General features: G+C 35.9%; 1 protein-coding gene across 7 annotated transcripts in view; it reads right to left on the minus strand.

Moving 5' to 3' along the window:
- The window catches only part of STXBP5L (syntaxin binding protein 5L), a 403,067-nt gene that overhangs the window by 154,811 nt on the left and 223,062 nt on the right, over nt 1-25,194 (minus strand). For all 7 annotated transcript variants that reach the window (XM_086675312.1, XM_086675318.1, XM_086675315.1 and 4 more), the window contains exons 13-14: nt 9,414-9,561; nt 8,469-8,536 (exon numbers count right to left, since the gene is read on the minus strand). In XM_086675312.1, the coding sequence (XP_086531438.1) occupies nt 8,469-8,536; nt 9,414-9,561 (216 nt within the window). The remainder of the gene's footprint in view (nt 1-8,468; nt 8,537-9,413; nt 9,562-25,194) is intronic.

The following is a 25,194-nucleotide window of genomic DNA, read 5'->3' on the forward strand; positions in this document are numbered from 1 at the left end:
CCACAAATTTGCTGGATTTTATTTAACAGTTGTTGTGTGTGTGTGTGTGTGTGTAAACTTACAACTTTTCTGCATACAAGATCATGTATTCTACAAATAGATATCATTCTAATTCTTCTTTTCTGACTCGGGTGCTCTTTATTTTTCTTATCTTACTGTTATGGATAGATTTTCCAGTATTCTCTCAAATAGAAGTTGTAAGTGGGCATCGTTCCCTTGGTCCTGATCTTAGAGGGACAACTTCCAGCTTTTCCATCATTGAGTATGATGTTAGCTGTGCGCTTTTCATATATGACCTTTATTATGGTGGGAAAATTTCCTTTTATTACTAGTTTGTTGATTTTTTTTATCCTAAAAGGATGTTGAATTTTGTCAAATGCAATTTTCTGTATCACCTGAAATGATTGTGTGCTTTTTGTCCTTTATTCTATTAATGTGGTTTATCACAGTGATTGATTTTCATATGTTGAACCATCCTTGCATCCCAAGGATAAGTCCTACTTCGTCATGATGTATAATCCTTAAATGTGTAGCTGAATTCAGTTTGCTAGTATTTTGTTGAGGATTTTTGCATTGATATTCCTTGGGGATATTGGTCTGTAGTTTCTTTTCCTGGTAGTATCTTTGTTTGATTTTTGTATCAAGCTAATGCTGACCTCATAAATGGGTTTGAAAGTGTTCCCTCCTTTCACTTTTTCCAAAGAGTTTGAGAAGGACTGGTGTTAATTCTTCTTTAAATGTTAGGTAGAGTTGTCTAGAGAAGGCATCTAGTCCTAACTTTTCTTTGTTGATTTCATTTATTTATTTTTTTATTATTACTACTTACTCAGTCTTCTTGCTGGTTTATAGGCATGTTCAGATCTTTTTATGTCTTCATGATTCAGTCTTCATAATTTGGATAAATTTCTGGAAACATACATTTCTTCTAGATTACCCAGTTTGTTAGCATATAATTGTTCAGAGTACTCTCATGAACGTTTTAATTTCTGCAGCATCAATTGCAATGTCTCCTCTTTCATTTCCAGTACTCGTTGAGTCTTCTCTCTTTTTTCTTAGTCTATCTACAGCTGTGTCAATTTTGTTGCTCTTTTAAGAAATAATTTTTCAATATCCTTACTGTTTTTCAATTTGTGATATCATTTTTATTTCTGCTATAATATTTTCTTCCTTCTGTTAACTTCAAGTTTAGTTTTTTCTTCTTTTTCTTATCTCTTGAGGTGTACAGTTAGATTGTTGATTTGACATCTTAACATCAGCATTTTCTAGTATAAAGTTCATACAGGTTTACTTATAAATCTCTTAGCAGTGCTTTTGCTGAATCCCATGTTTTGGTATATCGTATTTTTATTTTCATTGTCTCAAGATATTTTTCAATCTCCTTGTGATTTATTTTTTGACTTATTGGTTGTTCAAGAGAGTGTTGCTTACTTTCCACATATTTGTGGATTTTCCAGTTTTCCTTTCACTGTTGATTTCTAGTTTCATTTCATTATGGTTGTAAAAGATAGTGTTATAATTTCAATCTTTAATTTGTTAAGACTTATTTTGTGACCTAACATGTGATCTATATTGGAGAATGTTTCATGTGTAATTGAGAATAATATGTATCCTACTGTTGTTGAATGAAGTGTTTTGTACATGTCTGCTAGTTCCACTAGCAGATCTATTAATTAGTAAAAGGGGGGTGTTGGAATCTCCTATTTTTGTTATTGCCTCTTCCTCCCTTTAATTCTTTCAATGTTTGCTTTATATATTTGGGTGATCTGGTACTAGGTACATATATATTTTACAACATTTATTTCTTTCCGATGTACTTGCCTCCTATGACAATTTTTTATTAAAGTATGGTCATTCTTGCCTGCTTTTGGATAGACATTGCATGGATATATTTATCTATCCTTTCACTTTCAGCCTATGTGTATCCTTATACCTAAAGTGAATTTCATGTAGACAGCACATACTTGGATCTTTTTTGTTTTCTAATCCATGCAACCACTTGATTTGGGAATTTAATTGATTTACATTTAAAGAAATTACTGACGAGAAAGGATTTACTATTGCCATTTTAAAACTGTTTTCTGGGGCGCCTGGGTGGCGCAGTCAGTTAAGCGTCCGACTTCAGCCAGGTCACGATCTCGCGGTCCGTGAGTTCGAGCCCCGCGTCAGGCTCTGGGCTGATGGCTCAGAGCCTGGAGCCTGTTTCCGATTCTGTGTCTCCCTCTCTCTCTGCCCCTCCCCCGTTCATGCTCTGTCTCTCTCTGTCCCAAAAATAAATAAACGTTGAAAAAAAAAATTAAAAATAAATAAATAAATAAAACTGTTTTCTGTGTATCTTGTATTTATTTTGTCCTACATTTTCTCTTCTTGCCTTCCTTTGCATTTCATTGACTTTTGTAGTGACATGTTTTAATTCCATTCCTATTTTCTTTTGTGCATATTCTATAGGTATTTTCTTTGTGATTACATGTACATCACATAAAATATTTTATAGTTATGCCAATCTATTAAAAAATGATACCAAGTTAGTGGTGTCTAGGTGGCTCAGTCAGTTAAGCATCCAGCTCTTGATTTCAGCTCAGGTCGTGATCTCACAGTTGTGAGATGGAGCTCCATGTCAGGCCATGTGCTAAGTGTGGCGCCTGCTTAAGATTCTCCCTCTCTCTCCCTCTGCCCCTCTCCCCTGCTTGCGCTATCAAAAAAAAAAAAAGTGATACCAACTTCATTTGCATTAAAAAATTCTACTCCTTTACAACTCCCCCTTCACTTTGTTATTAATGTCACAAATTACATCTGTTTATATTTTGTAACTATTAATATAGTTTTATATACTTTATTTTTTTTTTCACCATGGTAAATTTAATCTTTAATCCCCATCACCTATTTTACCCATCCCCCTTCCCTCCTCCCCTCTGGTAACTATCAGTTTTTTCTCTATAGTTAAAAGTCTGTTTCTTGGTTTGTTTCTCTCTCCTTTTTTCTCCTTTGCTAGTTTTTTCCTTTAAATTCCACATATGAGTGAACTCATGTGGTATTTGTCTTTCTCTGACTTATTTCACTTAGCATTATCCTAACTCTATCCATGTTGTTGCTAATGGCAAGATTTCATTATTTCTTATGACTGAATGATATTCCATTGTATGTGTGTGTGTGTATATATATGTGTATATATATATATGTGTCTATTGATAGATGAATGGATAAAGAAGTTGTTGAGATATACATATATATGTATATATATATGTATACATATATACATATATATACTTTTTTATCCATTCATCTATCAATAGACACTTAAGCTGCTTCCACATTTTGGCTATTGTAAATAATGCTGTAAAAACAGGGGTACATGTATCCCTTGTATTAATGTTTTTGCATTTTGGAGAAATATCCAGTAGTGTGACTACTGGATCATAGGGTAGTTCTATTTCTAATTTTTTGAGGTAACTCCAAACTATTTTCCACAGTGGCTGCATCAATTTGCATGCTCTCCAATAGTGCCTGAGGGTTCCTTTTTCTCCACATCCTTGCCAACATATTTTGTTTCTTGTGTTTTTCATTTTGGTCATTCTGACAGGTGTGAGGTGATAGCTCATTGTAGTTTTGATTTGTATTTCCCTGATGATGAGTAATTTTGAGCATCTTTTCATGTGTGTGTGTTGGTCATCTGTATGTTTTCTTTCAAGAAATGTCTATTCATATCTTCAGCACATTTTTAATTGGGTTATTTATTTTGGCAGTATTGAGTTATATCTGTTCTTTGTATACTTTGGATACTAATCCTTTTATTGAATAGGTCATTTGCAAATATGTTCTCCCATTCTGTAGGTTGTCTTTTAGTTTTATTGATTGTTTCCTTTACTATGCAGAAACTTTTTATTTTTATATAATCCCAATAGTTTTGATTTTGTTTCCCTCATCTCAGGAGACATATCTAGAAAAATCTGAAAATCTGCTATGGCTGAGGTCAGAGAGATTACTGCCTGTGCTCTCTTCAAAGATTGTTACGGTTTCAGGTCTCACATTTAGGTCTTTATTCTTAGTTTATTTTTGTGTATGGTGAAAAAAAAGTGGTCCAATTTCATTCTTTTGCACATGGCTGTCCAGTTTCCCCAATACCATTTTTGAAGACTGTCATTTTCTCATTGTATATTCATTCATTCTTTCTTTGTTGAAGATTAAGCGACCATATAATTGTGGGTTTATTTCTTTTTCTTTCCTTTTTTAATTTTCTTTTTCATGATTGCTTTGGGTATTCAAGGTCTTTTGTGGTTCCACACAAATTACCGGATTGTTTCTTCTAGCTCTGAAAAATGCTATTGATATTTTGATAGGGATTTCATTAAATGTGTAGATTACTTTGGGTAGTGTACATGTTTTAACAATATTTGCTCTTCCAACTCTTCCAATCCATGAGCATGGAATGTCTTTCCATTTCTTTGTGTCATCTTGAATTTCCTTCATCAGTGTTTCATAGTTTTCAGAGTACAGGGCTTTTACCACTGTGGCTAAGTTTATTCCTAGATATTTTATTGTTTTTGATGTAATTATAAATGGGATTATTTTCTTCATTTCCCTTTCTACTGCTTCATTATTAGCATATAGGACTGGAATAGGTTTCTGTACAGATATTGTTTCCTGTGACTTTACTGAATTCATTCATCAGTTGTAGTAATTTATTGCTGGAGTCTTTCAGGTTTTCTATGTACAGTATCATGGTATCTGCAAATAGTGAGTTTTACTTCTTACCATTTTGGATTATTTTATTTCTTTTTTTTTTTTGTCTGATTGCTGTGGCTAGGACTTCCAGTACTTTACTGAATGAAAGTGGTGAGAGTAGACATTCTTGTCTTGTTCCTGATCTTAGAGGAAAAGCTCCCAATTTTTCTCCATGAGTATGATGTTGGATGTGGGTTTTTCATATAATGCCTTTATTATGTTGAGGTATATTCCCTCTGGACCTACTTATCAGAGGGTTTTTATCATGAATGGATGTTGTACTTCATCAAATGCTTTTTCTGCATCTATTGAAATGATGGTTTTATTCCCTTCTTTTACTCATTTTTTTAAATGCTTTTATCTCCTAAATTCTAAACTTGAATTTAAACTTATTTATATATCACCACTACAACATTACAGGATTCTGTTTCTGTCTATATATTTTCTTTGCTTTCATTTTGTTCTCTAGTGTTCATTTTAACTTGAAGAACTCTCTTTAGCAGTTTTAGTAAGGCAGGTATATTGGTGATAAACATTCTCAGCTTTTGTTTATGTTAGAAGGTCTTTATTTCTCCATTTTTGAAGTAGTTTTCCAGATACAGTATTCAGGGCTGGGTGGTTTTTTCTGTTTATTTGTTTGTTTTTTACTTCTCGCACTTTGAATGTATCAACCCACTCCCTTCTAGCCTAAAATGTTTCTGTGGAGAAATCCAGATTATTTTATGGAGTTTCCATATGCATAATGAGTAGCTTTTCTGTTGCTGCTTTCAAGATTATTTGTTTGTGTTTGGTTCATTTGACTATGATGTATATCATTGTGGGCCTCTTCGTGTTCAACTTCATTGGAATATTTGAATGCAAATGTTCATTTACTTAGATTTTGGAATTTTTTTAGCATTATTTTGTCATATAAGTTCTCTGTCCCCTTCTCTCTCTCTTCTCCTTTTGGGACCACCATAATGCTTATATTGATCTGCTTCATGGTATTCTCTAAGTCCTTTAGGCATTTGTTTTGTTTCTCTCATTTGATAATTTCATATTACCTATCTTCAAGTTTGATGATTCTTTCTACATATTAAGTCTTCTATTGATCCCTCCCTTTAATAAAAATTTTCAATTCAGTATTTTTTTCCCAAACTCCTTTTTGGTTGTTTCTGTGTCTTTACTGATATTCCCATTTCATTCATTCATCATTTTCCTAATTTTGTTTAGCCTAAACATGTACTCTTACAGTGCATTGAGTTTAAGAAAATTATTCTGAACTGTCAGTTAATTCACAGATATCCATTTCCTTAGGATCAGTTGTTTTTTGGAGTGTTTTTGTTCCTTTGGGCTATATTTCACTATTTCTTTGTGTTTATTATTTCTTGTTGTGAATTTAGCATTTGAAAATGTAGCCACCTCTTATGGGCTGGCTTTGTACAGGGGCGGATTTTCACCCATCGGCCCATGTAGAGATCCTAGGGGCTTCTCAAACCTTTAATGAGGATGTGTCTTTTTTGGGCTGTGTGTAATAATTTCCCAATTATAGAAGTTTCTGGTTTCTTTACGAGTGGCTTGTAGTCTCTTGCTCCCTCTACAGTCTGTTGGCAGCATTGCAAGTTTTTTGGTGCTTCAACAAACACTGAGCGTTTTTGTTGTTGTTCTGTGCTGCCCCCAGGGATCCATCTTCCATCAGTACCATAGTTTGTCTCACCTGTCAATCTCCAAGGGATCCCCCTGAAAAGCAGGAACGTTGAATGTACAGTCTGTTCTTCTATTTCCCTCTCATGAAAGAAGATGCAGGTTGGACCTTCCCCTTGAACACAAGCTGTGACAATTTGGAGGAGGAGCTCACACAGTTGAAATGAAATGAAATGGCTGTGGCTATTTTAGGCTTTGAACTTGCCTGGAGTACTATTATTTCCTAACTAATCTCTGGGTTTTCGTGAAGGCTTTTTGAAACATATATTGTTGTTACATCAATGTTTCTGGGCTCCCTATTCTGACATCTTTCTGATGTCACTCTCCACTGATTACTTTATAGAGTATTTTCCCATCACTTTTCTCCCAATCTGACTATACTATTGTATTTGAAGTAAGTGTATTGTAAACAACATATAGTTGGGTCATGTTTTTAATCCACTCTGCCAATTTGTGCATTTGAATTGGTGTACTCAGATCATTTATATTTAATATCATTGATACGTTAGGGCTTCAGTCTTTTTTTTCACTGTTTGTTTCCCCCTACCTTTCTATGGATTACTTCAGTTATTTAATACATCCATTTGATGTATGAATAATGTTTTTGAGTGTATCTTTGCACATATTTTTAATGGCTGTTTTAGGTATTACATTATATATTTATAACTGGTGTCATCATACTACCATTTTGAGGTAAGTATAAAAACCTTATCTCCTTTTTACTTCCCTTTATCCTCTTGCATTTGTAATTGTCTTCAATATTTCCTCTAAGATATATTTATTAGGTATAGGATTCTGGATTGCCAATTGTTTTATTTCAGCACTTAAAAGAGATCAGATTTTCTTCTGGCCTTCATAGTTTCTGATGAAAAATCCACTGTCATGCATTTGGTTTTGCACTATCAGAAAGGTGACATTTCTCTTATTTTCATGATTTTTACTTGGTGTTTAGTGTTCAGAAGTTTGACTATGATGTGTTCTTTCAGCTTCTGGAATCTAGAGGCTCAAGTATGTTGTCAAAATTAGGAAGTTTTCAGCTATTGTTCCTTATGTAATTTTTCGGTCCTGTTTTCTTCTTTCCTTCCTCACTGGACTTGTCTTGACACAAGAGGAGGAAAGTGTGTGGCTCATTACTGTTGGGCAGTGGTTGAAATTATGGTTCCCCACATGATCTCTAACACCACACATGATGGGTTTCATTACCACCCCAGAAGGGTTAAAAGTTCTAGCCCCCTACTCAGCTCAATGTCAGAAACTGATGCTCCCCACTCGGCCTCTGCATAGTTTTTTTCTGTTGTGGTTAGCTAGAGTAAAGAGATTATTTTTTAACAGTTTTCTGTCTTGATAGGTTGCCCCTTACATCATCCTTTGAGTAGACAGTGCTTTTATTGGACTTTTTGTTTAGTCTGTGCCCACTGGCAGTTCCAAGTTGCCAGCTTCTTCAGCTCCAATTCTGAGATAACAAAGCAAAAAGGAAACCTAGGAAACTCACCACCATGTCATTTCTTGGGTGTTGGGGGGGCCCTAACCAGCCTCGCTTCTCTCCATCTTTTCCAATCTTATGTTTGTTTAAAATATTGGGGTGCCTGGGTGGCTCATGTCCAACTCTTGGTTTTGGCTCAGTTCACGATCTCACAGTTTGTGGGTTCAAGCCCCACAATGTGCTCTGCACTGACCTCATGGAGCCTGCTTGGGATTTTCTCTCTCTGCCCCTCCCCTTCTCTCTCCTCCCCCCCCCCAAAAAACAATAAAAATAAATAAATATATATATACACACACACACACACACACATTTAATAACTGGGGCTTTTGGTAATGCTTAGTGGGAAAAATAGGAAAAAATATATTCCATATCTCATAAGCAGAATGCCTTATAATCTTTTAAGTCTCATCTTTATCTGTTGTTATATTTCTATTTTCATTCCTAATATTAGAGCATGAAGTCAGTTCCTATGGGAAGTAGTGACATTTCTGGTACTGCCAGAGCACAATTACAGGAAGTATAAAAATTCAATAATATCTTTTTGTTTATGAATTGATAAAGTCACAAATCACATCCCACTTACCCAGTAATAATAATTTCTGGATATGTTTGTGTTCCAAGGTTCCAGGCTCCTCCACTGATTGGCCACTCCTAAATAAATTATTCAGGAAGAATTTATGAGGTTTTTTTTTTTTTATTTAAATTACTTAAAATTTTTAAAGGAAAACACTTTAAAATAATGGCAAAAGATTCATTTAAAAATAAATGGCCGTAAAGTAAATGATGAAGTGTGCAGCTTTTACTTAATTTCATTGAACAAACAATTCCAAGTGCACAATTCCATCTTCTTTAAGAGTACAAATTTTAACAAAAATTACCATATACATAAAAAGTACTAAAGAAGTATTTTAATCATACAAATACAGTGTTGCTACGTTTGCCACATGGTCTCTGTACCAAACTATTGTAGTTCCATTTAACACAGAGTACTATGTAAATTGTGCCCCCTGGAGTTGTCAATTCCAACAGCCCTGTGTAAATAGAAACCATAAATTACTATTGCCAGTATTTTAATCCTATAGTTAAATACAACAAAATTGAATTGAGAAAGTTATTTAACAAATGACTTTTGTTAGTTATGCCTTATAACCACTGAATAAGAAATAGTTAACTGAAGTTGACTCTTGAATTTTGTAAAACATAATCCTTCATCTGAAATAATTACAAATTACATCTTATGATTCAAATATATGCTAGTTTAAATATATACTTAGGTAAATGTACCTCAGTATGTAAGTCTATACTATCATATATTTGTAAGTCTATACTATCATATATTTATAAAATAAGTATATAAGAAATTTATATTTGTGTAGGCTTAAAGCTATGTGGCATTTAGGAAAATTTAAATTTCACAAGTTATGTCTTATAGACACCAGCTTATGACCTCAGAAGAATTTAGTTCAACAGGAAAAAGTATGATCATATGATATGAATATAAGAAAACATTTTTAATGGTTACTTTTACCTTATTACTGTATCCTTGTTTTTTATGCTTGGCTCCTATAGAGTAGAGTACTAGAATCAGATCTGGTGGGCAATCAGCAAAGTATGCTGTGCATGTAACTGGTGATTCATGAATGTCCATGGGATACGGATTTTCAAAGATTGGAAAACTAATAGATGAAGACAATATATTAGTGTCACTTCCCAAAGATAAAAAATGAAGTAAGTTTTATAAAAAAAACCCTAAAAGCTTCTAAATATTAATTATACATTTCACTTAATAGCTTAGGTATCCTAAAACAAGGATCACATGAACAAGAATGCTCTTTTAAGAATATTTATCTATAAAATGTAATATGAATAGTGGTAGAATTTTTCTTGAATAAACTCATTGTCTTTTCTGTAATTCCAAAATTCCACAGTGATATCACTTTGTTAATACAGACAGAATGAATTATGTTAAACTGAAAATGTATTCATCAAGTTGACTTATTTACATAAAGTTGTACATAGAGAAAACACCTATCTTATGTGTTTTAATACATTGACAAATATTTATATAATATACTTGTAAATGTTAAAATATCTTAGTAAATATGACATGCATTTCCTATTGAAGTAGTACATAGGCAATGTTTTATTTTTTTACAGAATTATTGAAAGACCTGTTTGCTGTGTAGGTGTGTGAATGATTATATATAAGATATTTCCAATGTAAACTAAACTAGAGAACATAAGGGGAATACAGACTTATGGATGCAGTAAATTTCCTATCTTTAATCCCACTATAATTTTAAAAATGGGTATCAGTATAGAACCACATAAAGAATTCTTAGAGACATAATATGTGCACTTCTCATGTACCAGAGCTACTAGGCACTGTAGTAGAGGGAGTTATTATTCTATGCTGCATATGTTCTAGGTCTGTGTATTCATGTTATTTCTTATATAAGGTTTTTGTTTGTTTTGTTTTGTTTTACTGAGGGTCTAGGGGCTAGTAACAATAATTTTCCACCATATTATTAGGAACTTAGTTAAAAACATAGTCCAATCTAAGAGTATAACATGTATGTGTATTGGCAAGGGTTTTCTTCCTCTGATCTGAAATGCTGCAGATTCTATCCCAGATAAGAATAGTAGTATATGCAAATCAGTTGAAAAGGAGCAAGTTGTGTTTAATAAATGATATATCCGATAAAGGGTTAATATCCAAAATATATAAAGAAATTATATAAGTCAACACCCTAAAAACAAATAATCCAATTAAAAAATGGGCTGAAGACATCCAGATAGCCAACAGACACGTGAAAAGATGCTCAATGTTACTCATCATCAGGGAAATACTGATTAAAACTGTAATGATGTGTCACTCCACACCTGTCAGAATGGCTAAAATCAACAACAGAAGAAACAATAGGTGTTGGAATGGATGTGAACAAACTGGTGCAGCCACTTCACGGTATGGAGATTCCTCACAAGTTAAAAACAGAACTACCCTATGATCCAGCAATTGCACTGCTAGGTATTTATTTAAAGAATACAAAAATACTAATTCAGAGGGATAAATGCACGCCAATATTTATTGCAGCATTATCTCCTATAACCAAACTAGGGAAGCAGCCCAACTGTCCATTGACTGATGAATAGATAAGGATGTAGTGTATACACACACACACACACACACACTGGAACATTACTCAGTCATGAGAAGAATGACATCTTGCCATTTGCAATTACATGGATGGAGAGCTATTGAGTATAATGCTAAAAGAAATAAGTCAGAGAAAGACAAATACCATATGATTTCACTCATGTGGAAGAAACAAAACAAGCAAGCATAGGTAAAAAAGAAGAGAGGCAAGCTAAGAAACAGACTGTTAACTATAGAGAACAAACTGATGGTTATCAGAGAAGAGGTGGGTGGGGGAATGGATTGAATAGATGATGGAGATTAAGGAGTGCACTTATGATGAGCACTGGGTGTTTTATGAAAGTGTCAAATCACTATATTATACACCTGAAACTATTACACTATGTTAACTGGAATTTAAATTAGAACCATTTTTTAAAAAGTATAAAGTACTACCTGGACCCAGAAATAAATGAAAGAAACAGCAAGCAGATTAAAATAGATGGATGAAAGTTTCTCAGTTTCAGAGTAGAAATTAAACACATCTGAGATTGATGAATTAGAAGTAAAATAAATGGATCACCTTAAAGACCACATCTACAACTTCAGATTTGATAATAACAAGAGGTTATAGTGATAGACTGACAAAGTGAAAACATCATGAAAATGTTTGGGGAAAATTAGTATATTGGCAAAGAGTAAAGAGAAATATAGTTAAGAAAAGAATAACTAAAATGTATTATAGGAATTTAGATGTGGAGATGTAAGCAAAGATAGAAATCCAAGAAATCAAGAAGAGGAAAAATTTGTAAGCCCTGATGCTTGTTTTCATATAAACAATTAAGTGGGGAAAAAAGGAGGTAAGGGAAGAAGGGATAAATTAATTTGAACATTTATTTAAACATGGTTAAAAGTTAACTATTTGGAAGGAAAGAGAATATGTTAAATTTCTTAGACACTCAATGGGAATGTCACATAGTTTAAAATATGGTGCTGCCAAAGGTGAAATGTTAAATAAAAACTAGCAAACAAAATGTGAATTCACATACCCATATAAGCTAATGAAAACTGTAAGAATAAATGTATATACTGAAAACAGTGATTATTAAAGGTATAAAGGGCCTTGAAAGATAGCCAACTAGATAAAGTATAAGTAACCAACAAATATGGCACAGAAAGAAGATGAGTACTGTTGAGAACTGAAGAGTACATTTTAATAAAACTAATATTAGAACTTAGAGGAAGAGACATAACAAATCTATACATGTACACAAAACTTACTCAATTTTAATCTTGATAAATAGAGTAGCCAGGCAGAATCAGTGATGATGATCTTAAGGCCCAATCCTATATATCTTTCAAACTACTGAAATATATGCTACAAATGAATATAAAGAAGAACTTCGGCTCTGACATTTTCAAATGACATGGAAAGTAGAACTCAGGCTATAAGTCATTCAACAAAAATTTACTGAGAACCTACTCCATGTGCAGACAAAGCCTCTCCATGATGACTACAGTCTAGTAGAGAAACCATTTTGAAACAATAACAGATGGAAAATTTTATATGTGTCAAAGCTATGAAGGAGACGAGCAAGGGAGCTGTGAGAGTCTGTAATAGGATATTTGACCAAATTATATAGGTAATGAAACAATTTTTTTAAATGAGGAAATGATACCTGAGTTGAGCTTCTTACAGATGAGATGTTAATGAGGAGAAAAAGGAAGGGAAGATTAATATAGAGGAGAGAGAATGCACAAAAATTCTAAATATAAAGGGGCTAAGAGATCAGTGGGCCTAGAGCATAGAATGAGGGAAAATCAGAGACAGGAGGATCCTGAGCTTATTTTGTCCCTTGGACACACCAAGATAACAACTATATCTATACAACTAACTCTGAAAATGGTCTAAAGACTGGCAGAACAGACCTTCTGCAGTTAATTGTAGAGAACAGGTCACACTGAGGGGCAGAGATGATGTTGGGAACCAAACCACTGGTAAGACTAATCACACATGAGAGGGATACCACAAGCACAGAGAAGTAAGATGATTAGACCCCACCCTAGGCACTGGGGATATGCAGTAGGAAATCAAGTCTCCATTAACATGGGGCTTCAAAAACATGGGGCTTAACTCTAGGAAAGCCATAAGGAGATAGGAAACAGTCCCTGCCATTAAAGAGCCAGCATAATAAATAACCCCAACTGAGACATAGCACAGAAGCTGCAGTTTGAAAAGTCCCTGGAGTAAATGTGAAGATTTATTTACTAATCTCAGAATGTGCACTGAAGGGGCAGAGATCTTAATAAGACTTCTCCAAAAACAAATGTTGGTGGGTGCATTCTGCACAGTTGGAAACCAGCCCAAACACTCTCCACCTATCTTGGTAGCACTGAGTTTCTTACCCCATCCAACCCACCTGCCTTCACAGGCATCCCTGCAAAGAAGCTCCTGCCCCTCTACATCCTGCAAGCATCCTTGGTACAGACCAGTGCCAATCCAAAGTGTCCTGAGGAAATGGGGAGATAACCCCACACAGCAGCATACCTACAATTTCAAAAACTGAGCCTTTTAGCTGGCTATGCAGAGACAAAGCCCTGCTCTTCAGTGTGCCCACAGTTATGGTAGAGAGGCTGACTGCAAATACCTAGTCTGGCTGCTGGCCTCACCCACCAACAAAAGCCTCTGTGGGCAAACAAGGAGAAAGCCCTGCCATTTCACTGTGCCTGTGAAGACTAATCATGAGCCTGACTGCTGACCCCACTCACCTAAAAGCCCACAGAGACTTCAGACCCCTCAATAGCACGGGGACCAAACCCTGTCTAGTGCACCCAGAGCAGGCAAAGTTGATCACTGCAGCTGACTGGGCTAAATGCAGATGCTAGTCAGCTATAGACCAGGGTGCACACAGTTCCCAAAGAAGATATCCCAGGAGCACCCGGGTCTGGTGACCAAGGGGAATATTGCTACAGGGCACCACAGGACCTCTTCTATACAAGGCCACTACTCTCAAGACTATGAGATATAGCTGACCTCTGTGTTTATTTAAAAAACAACAACAAATGGCACAGTTTGTTTAAAAAACAAACACAGAGTAAGACAGAGGGATATGTCCCAAAATGAAAAACATAACAAAATCACAGTTAAAGATGTAAGCAAAGCTGAGATAAGCTGCATGCCTGATAAAAATGCAAAGTGATGATTATAAAGATACTCAGTGAACTTCAGTAGAGAGTTTATGAACTCAGTGAGAATTTCAACAAAGAGAAATTATAAAACAGAACCAGGCACACACGAAAAATTCAATAATTGAAATAAACATACTAGAGGGAATAAACAGTAGATTAGGAAATAGAATGGCTCAGTGATCAGGAAGACAGGGCACTGAAAATGAAGCAACTGAGAAGAATAAATGACAACAGGTTAAGAGAACTTTGTGACATCATCAAGAGGATTAACATTCACATTATAGGGATCCCAAAAGGAGAAGAGAGAGAAGGAGGGATAAAACTTATCTGAAGAGAGACTGAGGAAGAAGATGGCCGTGTAGGAGGACGCTGGGCTCACTGTGTCCTGCTGATCGCTTAGATTCCACCCACATTTGCCTAAATAACCCAGAAAACCACCAGAAGACTAGCAGAATGGACTCTCCGGAGCCAAGCGTAGACAAGAAGACTACGGAAGAGGGTAGGAAGGGCAGATAGTCAGTGCATGCTACACGGACTGGTGGGAGGGAGCCAGGGTGGTGGAGGGGCAGCCCACTGGGCAAGGCAGAGCCCCTGAGTCTGCCTTGCAAAAGTGGAGGGGCCAGACTGCGTGAGTTCTGACAGCCAGTGGGACTTAACATTTGGAATGTTAAAAGTCAACAGCTCTGCTCTCAGAGAACAGGGAGGGCGAGAGGACACCGGGAGGGAGAGTTGCTGAGCCCCGGAAGACAGAGCTCAGCTCAGCGGGGAACAAAGGTGCTGGCAAGCTCCATTTCCCAATCCCATCTCCTTGATGAAATTCCAAAGGTAACCAGTTCCCGTCACCAAACTTCCTTGCACCGCGCAAACGCCCAACGCTGTCCTTCTGTGGATCCATCCCTCCAATGGGTCTACCTCCCTCCCTGTGCTGCAGGGCCCCTCCCACAGGGGACCACCCATGGCAAAGCGAGCTAAGCCTGTCCCTCCCAACCCTGGGCACCTTGTGGATCCACCCTGGCTAATACACCAGATCCCATAGAAGCAGCACCACAAGCCTGGCAGTGTGCAAGTAGCCCAGACAGGGGCCACGCCACTCCACAGTGAGTCCTGCCTCTGGGAGAAGGGAAGATTAGGTACACACCAGTCTGACTGTGGCCCAAACAGTGGGCTGAGGGCAGACATCAGGTCTGACTGTGGCCCCACTGCAGTACAGGGCAAGTGCCCTGCAGTTACGAGCCACCACAGGGACTACCCAAAATGACGAAATGGAAGAATTCTCCTCAAAAGAAACTCCAGGAAGTAGCGACAGCTAACGAATTGATCAAAAATGATTTAAGCAATATAATGGAACAAGAATTTAGAATAATAGTCATAAAATTACTGGGTCGGAAAAAGCATAGAGTACAGCAGAGAATCTATTGCTACAGAGATCAAGGGACTAAGAAATAGTCATGAAGAGCCAAAAAATGCTATAAATGAGGTGCAAAATAAAATGGAGGCAGCCATAGCACAGATTGAAGAGGCAGAGGAGAGGATAGGTGAATTAGAAGATAAAATTATGGAAAAAAAAAAGGAAGCTGAAAAAAGAGAGATAAAAAAATCCAGGAGTTACAGGGGAGAATTAGAGAACTAAGTGATGCAATCAAACGGAACAATATCTGTATCACAGGAATTCCAGAAGAGGAAGAGAAAAAGAAAGGGGCTGAAGTTGTACTTGAACAAATCATAGCTGAGAACTTCCCTGATCTGAGGAAGGAAAAAGGCATTGAAATCCAAGAGCCACAGAGAACTCCCTTCAGACATAACTTGAATCAATCTTCTGCACGACATCTCATAGTGAAACTAGAAAAATACAAGGATAAAGAGAAAATTCTGAAAGCAGCTAGGGATAAACAGGTTCTAACTTACAAAGGGAGACCCAGACTAGTGGCAGACCTATCTACTGAAACTTGGCAGGCCAGAAAGGAATGGCAGGAAATCTTCAGTGTGATGAACAGGAAAAATATATAGCTGAGAATCCTTTATCCAGCAAGTCTGTCATTCAGAACAGAAGGAGAGATAAAGGTCTTCCCAAACAAACAAAAACTGAAGGAATTCATCACCACTAAACCAGCCCTGCAAGACATCCTAGGGGGTTCCTGTGAGTGAAATGTTGCAAGGACCACAAAGTACCAGAGACATCACTACAAGCATGAAACCTACAGACATCACAATGACTCTAAACCCATATCTTTCAGTAATAACACTGAATGTAAATGGACTAAATGCTCCAATCAAAAGACATAGGGTATCAGAATGGATAAAAAAACAAGACCCATCTATTTGCTGTCTACAAGAGACTCATTTTAGACCTGAGGACACCTTCAGATTGAAAGTGAGGGGATGGAGAACTCTCTATCATGCTACCGGAATTCAAAAGAAAGCTGGAGTAGCCATACTTTTATCAGACAAACTACACTTTAAATTAAAGGCTGTAACAAGAGATGAAGAAGGGCATTATATAATCATTACAGGTACTATCCATCAGGAAGAGCTAACAATTATAAATGTCTATGTGCCGAATATGGGAGCCCCAAATGTATAAAATTAATCACAAACATAAGCAACCTTATTGATAAGAATGTGGTAATTGCAGGAGACTTTAATACTCCACTTACAACAATGGATAGATCATCTAGACACAGGATCAATAAAGAAACAAGGGCCCTGAATGATACATCGGATCAGATGGACTTGACAGATATATTTAGAACTCTGCATCCCAAAGCAACAGAATATACTTTCTTCTCGAGTGCACATGGAACATTCTCCAAGAGAGATCACATACTGGATCACAAAAAAGCCCTTAATAAATGTAAAAGAATTGAGATCATACCATGCACACTTTCAGACCACAATGCTATGAAACTTGAAATCAACCACAGGAAAAAGTCTGGAAAACCTCCAAAAAATGGAAGTTAAAGAACATCCTACTAAAGAATGAATGGGTCAACCAGGCAATTAGAGAAGAAATTTAAAAATATATGGAAACAAATTAAAATGAAAATACAACAATCCAAATGTTTTGGGACGCAACGAAGGCAGTCCTGAGAGGAAAATACATTGCAATCCAGGCCTATCTCAAGAAACAAAAAAAATCTCAAATACAAAATCTAACAGCACACCTAAAGGAAACAGAAGCAGAACAGCAAAGACACCCCAAACCCAGCAGAAGAAGAGAAGTAATAAAGATCAGAGCAGAAATAAATAATATAGATCTAAAAAAAACTGTAGAACAGATCAGTGAAACCAAGAGTTGGTATTTTGAAAAAATAAACAAAATTGACAAACCTCTAGCCAGGCTTCTCAAAAAAAAGGGAGATTACCCAAATAAAATCATGAATGAAAATGGAATTATTACAACCAATCCCTCAGAAATACAAGCAATTATCAGGGAATACTATGAAAAATTAAATGCCAACAAACTGGACAACCTGGAAGAAATGGACAAATTCCTAAGCACCCACACACTTCCAAAACTCGAACAGGGAGAAATAGAAAAATTGAACAGACCCATAACCAGCGAAGAAATTGAATCGGTTATCAAAAATCTCCCAACAAATAAGAGTCCAGGACCAGATGGCTTCCCAGGGGAATTCTACCAGACATTTAAAGCAGAGATAATACCTATCCTTCTCAAGCTGTTCCAAAAGGGAAGGACAACTTCCAGACTCATTCTATGAAGCCAGTATTACTTTGATTCCCAAACCAGACAGAGACCCAGTAAAAAAAGAGAACTACAGGCCAATATCCCTGATGAATATGGATGCAAATATTTTCAATAAGATACTAGCAAATCGAATTCAATAGCCTATAAAAAGAATTATTGACCATGATCAAGTGGGATTCATTCCTAGGCTGCAGGGCTGGTTCAACATTCACAAATCAATCAATGAGATACATCACATTAATAAAAGAAAAGATAAGAACCATATGATCCTGTCAATAGATGCAGAAAAAACATTTCACAAAATTCAGCATCCTTTCTTAATAAACACCCTCAAGTAAGTCGGGATAGAAGGAACATACTTAAACATCATAAAAGCCATTTATGAAAAGCCCACAGCTAATATCATCCTTAATGGGAAAAAACTGAGAGCTTTCCCCCTGAGATCAGGAACACGAAATGGGTGTCCAATCTCACCGCTGTTGTTTAACATAGTGTTGGAAGTTCTAGTATCAGCAATCAGACAACAAAAGGATATCAAAGGTATCAAAATTTGGCAAAGATGAAGTCAAGCTTTCACTTTTTGCAGATGACATGATATTATACATGGAAAACCCAATAGACTCCACCAAAAGCCTACTAGAACTGATACATGAATTCAGCAAAGTTGCAGGATACAAAATCAATGTACAGAAATCAGTTGCATCCTTATACACTAACAATGAAGCAACAGAAAGACAAATAAAGAAACTGATCCTATTCACAATTGCACCAAGAAGCATAAAATACCTAGGAATAAACCTAACCAAAGATGTAAAAGATCTGTATGCTGAAAACTATAGAAACCTTATGAAGGAAATTGAAGAAGATATAAAGAAATGGAAAACATTCCATGCTCATGGATTGGAAGAATAAATATTGCTAAAATGTCAATACTAACCAAAGCTATCTACACATTCAATGCAATCCCTATAAAAATTGCACCAGCATTCTTCTCAATGCTAGAATAAGCAATCCTAAGATTTGTATGGAACCACAAAAGACTCCGAATAGCGAAAGTAATATGGAAGAAGAAGGCCAAAGGGGGAGGCATCACAATCCCAGACTTTAGCCTCTACTACAAAGCTGTAATCATCAAGACAACATGGTATTGGCACAAAAACAGACACATAGACCAATGAAATAGAATAGAGACTACAGAATTGGACCTACAAAAGTATGGTCAACTAATCTTTGACAAAGCAGGAAAGAATATCCAATGGAAAAAAAAATGGTCTCTTTAACAAATGGTGCTGAGAGAACTGGACAGCAACATGCGGAAGAATGAAACTAGACCACTTTCTTATACCATTCACAAAAACAAACTCAAAACGGATAAAGGACCTGAATGTGAGACAGGAAACCATCAAAACCCTAGAGGAGAAAGCAGGAAAAAACCTCTCTTTCCTCGGCTGCAGCAATTTCTTACTTGATACATGCCCAAAGGCAAGGTAATTAAAAGCAAAAATGAAATATTGGGACCTCGTGAAGATAAAAAGCTTCTGCACTGCAAAGGAAACAATCAACAAAACTAAAAGTCAACCAACAGAATGGGAAAAGATATTTGAAAATGACATATCAGACAAAGGGCTAGTATCCAAAATCTATAAAGAGCTCACCAAACTGCACACCCGAAAAACAAATAATCTGGTGAAGAAATGGGCAGAAAACATGAACTGACACTTCTCTAAAGAAGACATCCAGATGGCCAACAGGCACATGAAAAGATGCTCAACGTCGCTCATCAGGGAAACACAAATCAAAACCACACTCAGATACCACCTCACGCCAGTCAGAGTGGCTAAAATGAACAAATCAGGAGACTATAAATGCTGGAGAGGATGTAGAGAAACGGGAACCCTCTTGTACTGTTGGTGGGAATGCAAACTGGTGCAGCCACTCTGGAAAACAGTGTGGAGGTTCCTCAAAAAATTAAAAACAGATCTCCCCTATGACCTAGGATTAGGACTGCTAGGAATTTACCCAAGGGATACAGGAGTGCTGATGCATAAAGGCACTTGTACCCCAATGTTTATATCAGCACTTTGAACAATACCAAATTATGGAAGGAGCCTAAATGTTCACCAACTGATGAATGGATAAAGAAATTGTGGTTTATATACACAATGGAGTACTACGTGGCAATGAGAAAGAATGAAATATGGTCTTTTGTAGCAAAGTAGATGGAACTGGAGAGTGTTATGCTAAGTGAAATAAGTCATACAGAGAAAGACAGATACCATATGTTTTCACTCATGTAGATCCTAAGAAATTTAACAGAAGAGCATGGGGGAGGGGAAGGAAAAAAAAAGTTAGAGAGGGAGGGAGCCAAAGCATAAGAGACTCTTAAAAACTGACAACAGGGGCGCCTGGGTGGTGCAGTCGGTTAAGCGTCCGACTTCAGCCAGCTCACGATCTCGCGGTCCGTGAGTTCGAGCCCCGCGTCAGGCTCTGGGCTGATGGCTCGGAGCCTGGAGCCTGTTTCCGATTCTGTGTCTCCCTCTCTCTCTGCCCCTCCCCCGTTCATGCTCTGTCTCTCTCTGTCCCAAAAATAAATAAACGTTGAAAAAAAAATTAGAAAAAAAAAAAACTGACAACAATCTGAGGGTTGATGGAGGTGGGAGGGCAGGGAGGGTGGGTGATGGGTATTGAGGAGGGCACCTATTGGGATGAGCACTGGGTGTTGTATGGAAACCAATTTGACAATAAATTTCATATTAAAGAAAAAACTTATCTGAAGAAATAATAGCTGAAAACTTCCCTAATCTAGGGAAGGAAACAGACATCCAGATATAGGAATCTTAGAGAGCCCCTAACAAGATTAACCCAAGGAGGTCCATACCAAGGCATACAATAATTAAAACAGCAAAAAGCAATGATAGAATTTTAAAAGCAGCAAGAGAAAGTTACATAAAGAGAAATCCCACAAGGCTATCAGCTGATTTTTCAGCAGAAACATTGTAGGCCAGGAGGGGGGTGGCATGTATATTCAAAGTGCTGAAAGGAAAAAACTTACAACCAAGAATACTCTATCCAGCAAAGAATAGAATAGATTACCATTCAGAATAGAAGGAGAGATAAAAATTTTCCCAAACAAAAGTTAACGGAGGTCATCATCTCTAAACCAGCCTTACAAGAAATGTTAAAGGGAATTCTTTGAGTGGAAAGAAAAGGCCATAACTAGAAGAAAATTATGAAAGAAAAAAAGTTCACAGGTAAAAGAAACACATAATGAAGTTGGTGGATTAATCACTTATAAAACCAGTATGGAGCTTTAAAACATAAAAACAGAAAATTATATCTACAAAACCATTCAATATATATACGAAATATGTAAAATAGGACATCATATACATAAGACATAGAGATAGTAAAAATGTAATGCTTTTAGAATGTGTTTGAACTTAAGTGACTATCAAGTTAATATAGACTGCTATACCCATAAAATGTTACATATGAACCTCATGGTAACCACAAATCAAAAACCTATATTAGATATGCAAAAAAATAAATAGAAAGCAAACCAAGCATAACAGTAAAAAAAAGCCATCAAACAAGACAAGAGAGCAAGAGAAGAAAGGGACAGAGAAGAACTACAGAAACAACTAGAAAACAATTAATGGAATGGCAATAGTACACACCTACCAATAATTATTTATTTTAATGTTTATTTATTTATTTTGAGAGAAAGAGAGAGGGGAAAGGACTGAAAGAGAGGGAGAGAGAGAATCCCAAGCAGGCTCCACACTGTCAGCACAGAGCCCAATGCAGGCCTCTATCCCATGAACTGTGAGTTCATGACCTGAGCCGAAATCAAGTCAGACATTTAAGCAACTGAGCCACCCAGTCACCCTGCCAATAATTACTTTAAATGGTCTAAATGCTCCAATAAAAAGACATAGGATGACTATATGGATTAAAAAAACAAGGCCCTTCTATAAGCTGCTTATAAGAAACTCACTTCCGAGCTAAAGACACATACAGACTGAGAGTGAAGGATTGGAAAAACATATACCATGCAAATGGAAGCAAAAAACCACTCCAAAACCACCACCAACAACAACAAAATGGAGGCAGCAATATTTAGATAAAAAGACTTTAATTTAAAACAAAGACTGCAATGAGAGGCAAAGAAAGGCACTATATAATGATAAAGGGAACATCCAAGAAGATGATTTAACAATTTTAAATATCTATGTACCCAAATTGGAGGACCCAAATACATAAAGCACATATTAACAAACATAAAGGGAAAAATTGATAATCAAATAATAGTAGAGGGCTTGAACATCCCATTTATATCAATTGTATCACAGAAAGGAAATCTAAAGGAAATGACTTTGAATGACACAATAGATTGGATAGACCTAACAGATATATACATATTATTCCATCCCAAACAGCAGCATACATGTTCTTTTTAACTGTACATGGAATATTCTCCAAGATAGATCACATGTTAGGCCACAAAACAAATTTCAATAAATTTAAAAAGATTAAAATTATATCAACCATTTTTTCTGACCACAGTGTTATGAAAATTAAAATCAATTACAAGAAAATCTGGAAAGAACACAAATACATTAAGTCTAAACAACATGCTACTAACCAACCAATGAGTCAACCAAGAAATCAAAGAGGAAATAAAAAAATATATGGAGACAAATGAAAAACACACACACACATACACACAATAGTCCAAAATCTTTGAGACACAGCAAAAACAGTTCTAACAGTCCTAAGAGAGAAGTTTGTAGCAATACATGCCTCAATATAAGCCTCAAGAAATAAGAGAAACCTCAAACAACCTAGGAAATGATAAAAATTAGAGCAACATAGAGATTAAAAAATCCACACACAATAGAAAGATTGAAACCAGGAGCTGGTTTATCCTTTCTTTAAAAGGATAAACAAAACTGGGGCACCTGGGTGGCTCAGCCAATTAAGCATCTGACTTTGGCTCAGATCATGATCTCACTGTGAGTTAGAGCCCTGCATCAGGCTTTGTGTTGACAACTCAGAGCCTGGAGTCTGCTACAGATTCTGTGTATACCTCTCTCTGCCCCTCCCCCACTCGCATTGTCTGTCTGTTTGTCTCTCTCTCTCTCAAAAATACACATTAAAAAATAAAAGGATAAACAAAACTGATAAACCTTTAGCCAGATGCATCAAGGAATAAAGAAGGAAGACTCAAACAAAAGCAGAGATGAAGGAAGAATAACAACCAACACTACAGAAATACAAGAACTATAAGAGATTATGAAAAATATGCCAACAAATTGGACAACCTAGAAAAAAATGGCTAAATTCCTAGAAACATATTCCACCAAAGCTGATTTAGGAAGATAGAAAATTTGAAATGAATTGTTACTAGTAAAAGAATTGAAGTAGTAAGCAAAAACTTCCAACACACAAAAGTCCAAGACAAAATGGCTTCACAAGCAAATTCTACCAAATATTTGAAGAAGAGTTAAACCTTTTTTTAAATGATTCTAAAAAATAGAAGAGAAATGAAAATTCCAAATCATTCTACAAGCAAGCATTACTCTGATACCAAAAGTAGACAAAGACATTACAAAAAGAAATGTATGGGCAAATATCTTTGATGAACAACACAGATGCAAAAATCCTCAACAAAATATTAACAAACTGCATTAAGCAACACACTAAAGGATCATTCACCATGATCATCCACCACCCCAAATTTATTCTCGGGAGGCAAGGATAGATCAATATTCGCAAATAAATCAATGAGATACATCACATTAACAGGAAAAAGGATAAAAACCATATGATCATCTTAATACATGCATTTGACAAAATACAACATCTGTTCCTGATTAAAAACTCTCAATAAAGTGAGTTTAGAGGAAACATACCTCAATATAATAAAGTTTGTATATTAAAAACCCACAGATAACATCATACTCATATGATATCATACTGAAAATCTGAGAGCTTTTCCTCAAAGATCAGGAACAAGACAAGGATGTCCACTCTTGCCACTTTTATTCAACATAGTACTAGAAATCCTAGCTCCAGCATTCAGACAACAAAAAGAAATAAAAGGCATCCAAATTGGTAAGGGAGAAGTAAAGCTGTCACTATTTGCAGATGCCTTGAGACTATATACAGAAAACCCTAAAGACTCCACCAAAAACCTACCAGAATGGATAAATGAATTCAATAAAGTTGAAGGATACAAAACTAATATACAAAAATCTGTTGCATTTCTATAATAATGAAGTAGCAGAAAGAAAAATTTTAAGACAATCTTACAATTACACCAAAAAGAATAAAATACCTCGCAATAACCTGAACCAAGGTGATGAAAGACTTGTACTCTGAAAACTATAAAATGTGGTGAAGGAAATTAAAGATAACAAAAACTATGAAAAGATAGTCCATGCTCATGGATTGAAAGAATATCATTAAAATGTCCATACAACCCAAAGCAACCTACATATTTAATGCAATCACTATCAACGTACTAACAACATTTTTCACAAAAGTAGAACAATCCTAAAAGCTGTGTGGAACCACAAAAGACCCCAAATAACCAAAGCAATCTTGAGAAAGAACAAATCTGGAATTATCTCAATTCCAGATTACAAGATATATGACAAAGCTGTAATAATCAAAGTAGTATGGTACTGGCAAAAACAAACAAGCAAAACAACAACACATAGTCCAGTGGAACAGAATAGAATGCCCAGAAATAAACTCATCCTTATATGGTCAATTAGCCTACAACAAAGGAGGCAAAAATATGCAATGGGGAAAAGACAGTCTTTTCCAAAGTGGTGTTATGAAAACAGGACAGCTACATGTAAAAGAGTAAAATTGGACCACTTTCTTACACCATACACAAAAATCAACTCAGGTTAAAAACCCAAATGTGAAAGCTGGAGTCTTAAAACTCCTAGAAGAAAAGATAGACATCAAGGATAGACAGACATCTGCTATAGAAACATTTTTCTATATGTATCTCCTCTAGCAAGGGAAATAAAAACAAAAATAAACCATTGGGAGTACACCCAAATGAAAAGCTTTTGCATGGTAATGTAAATCATCAACAAAGTGAAAAAGGCAACTTAATGGGAGAAGATATTTGCAAATGATATATCTGATAAAAGGTTAATATGCAAAATATTTAAATAACTTACACAAGTTAACCCCATAAAACTAAATAATCTGATTAAAAAATGGACAGAGGACTTCAACAAATTTTTTTCCAAAGAA

The sequence above is a fragment of the Puma concolor genome, chromosome C2 (assembly GCF_028749965.1).
Source record: "Puma concolor isolate L17-30 chromosome C2, mPumCon1.1.hap2, whole genome shotgun sequence".
In the NCBI taxonomy this organism is placed as follows: Eukaryota; Metazoa; Chordata; class Mammalia; order Carnivora; family Felidae; genus Puma; species Puma concolor.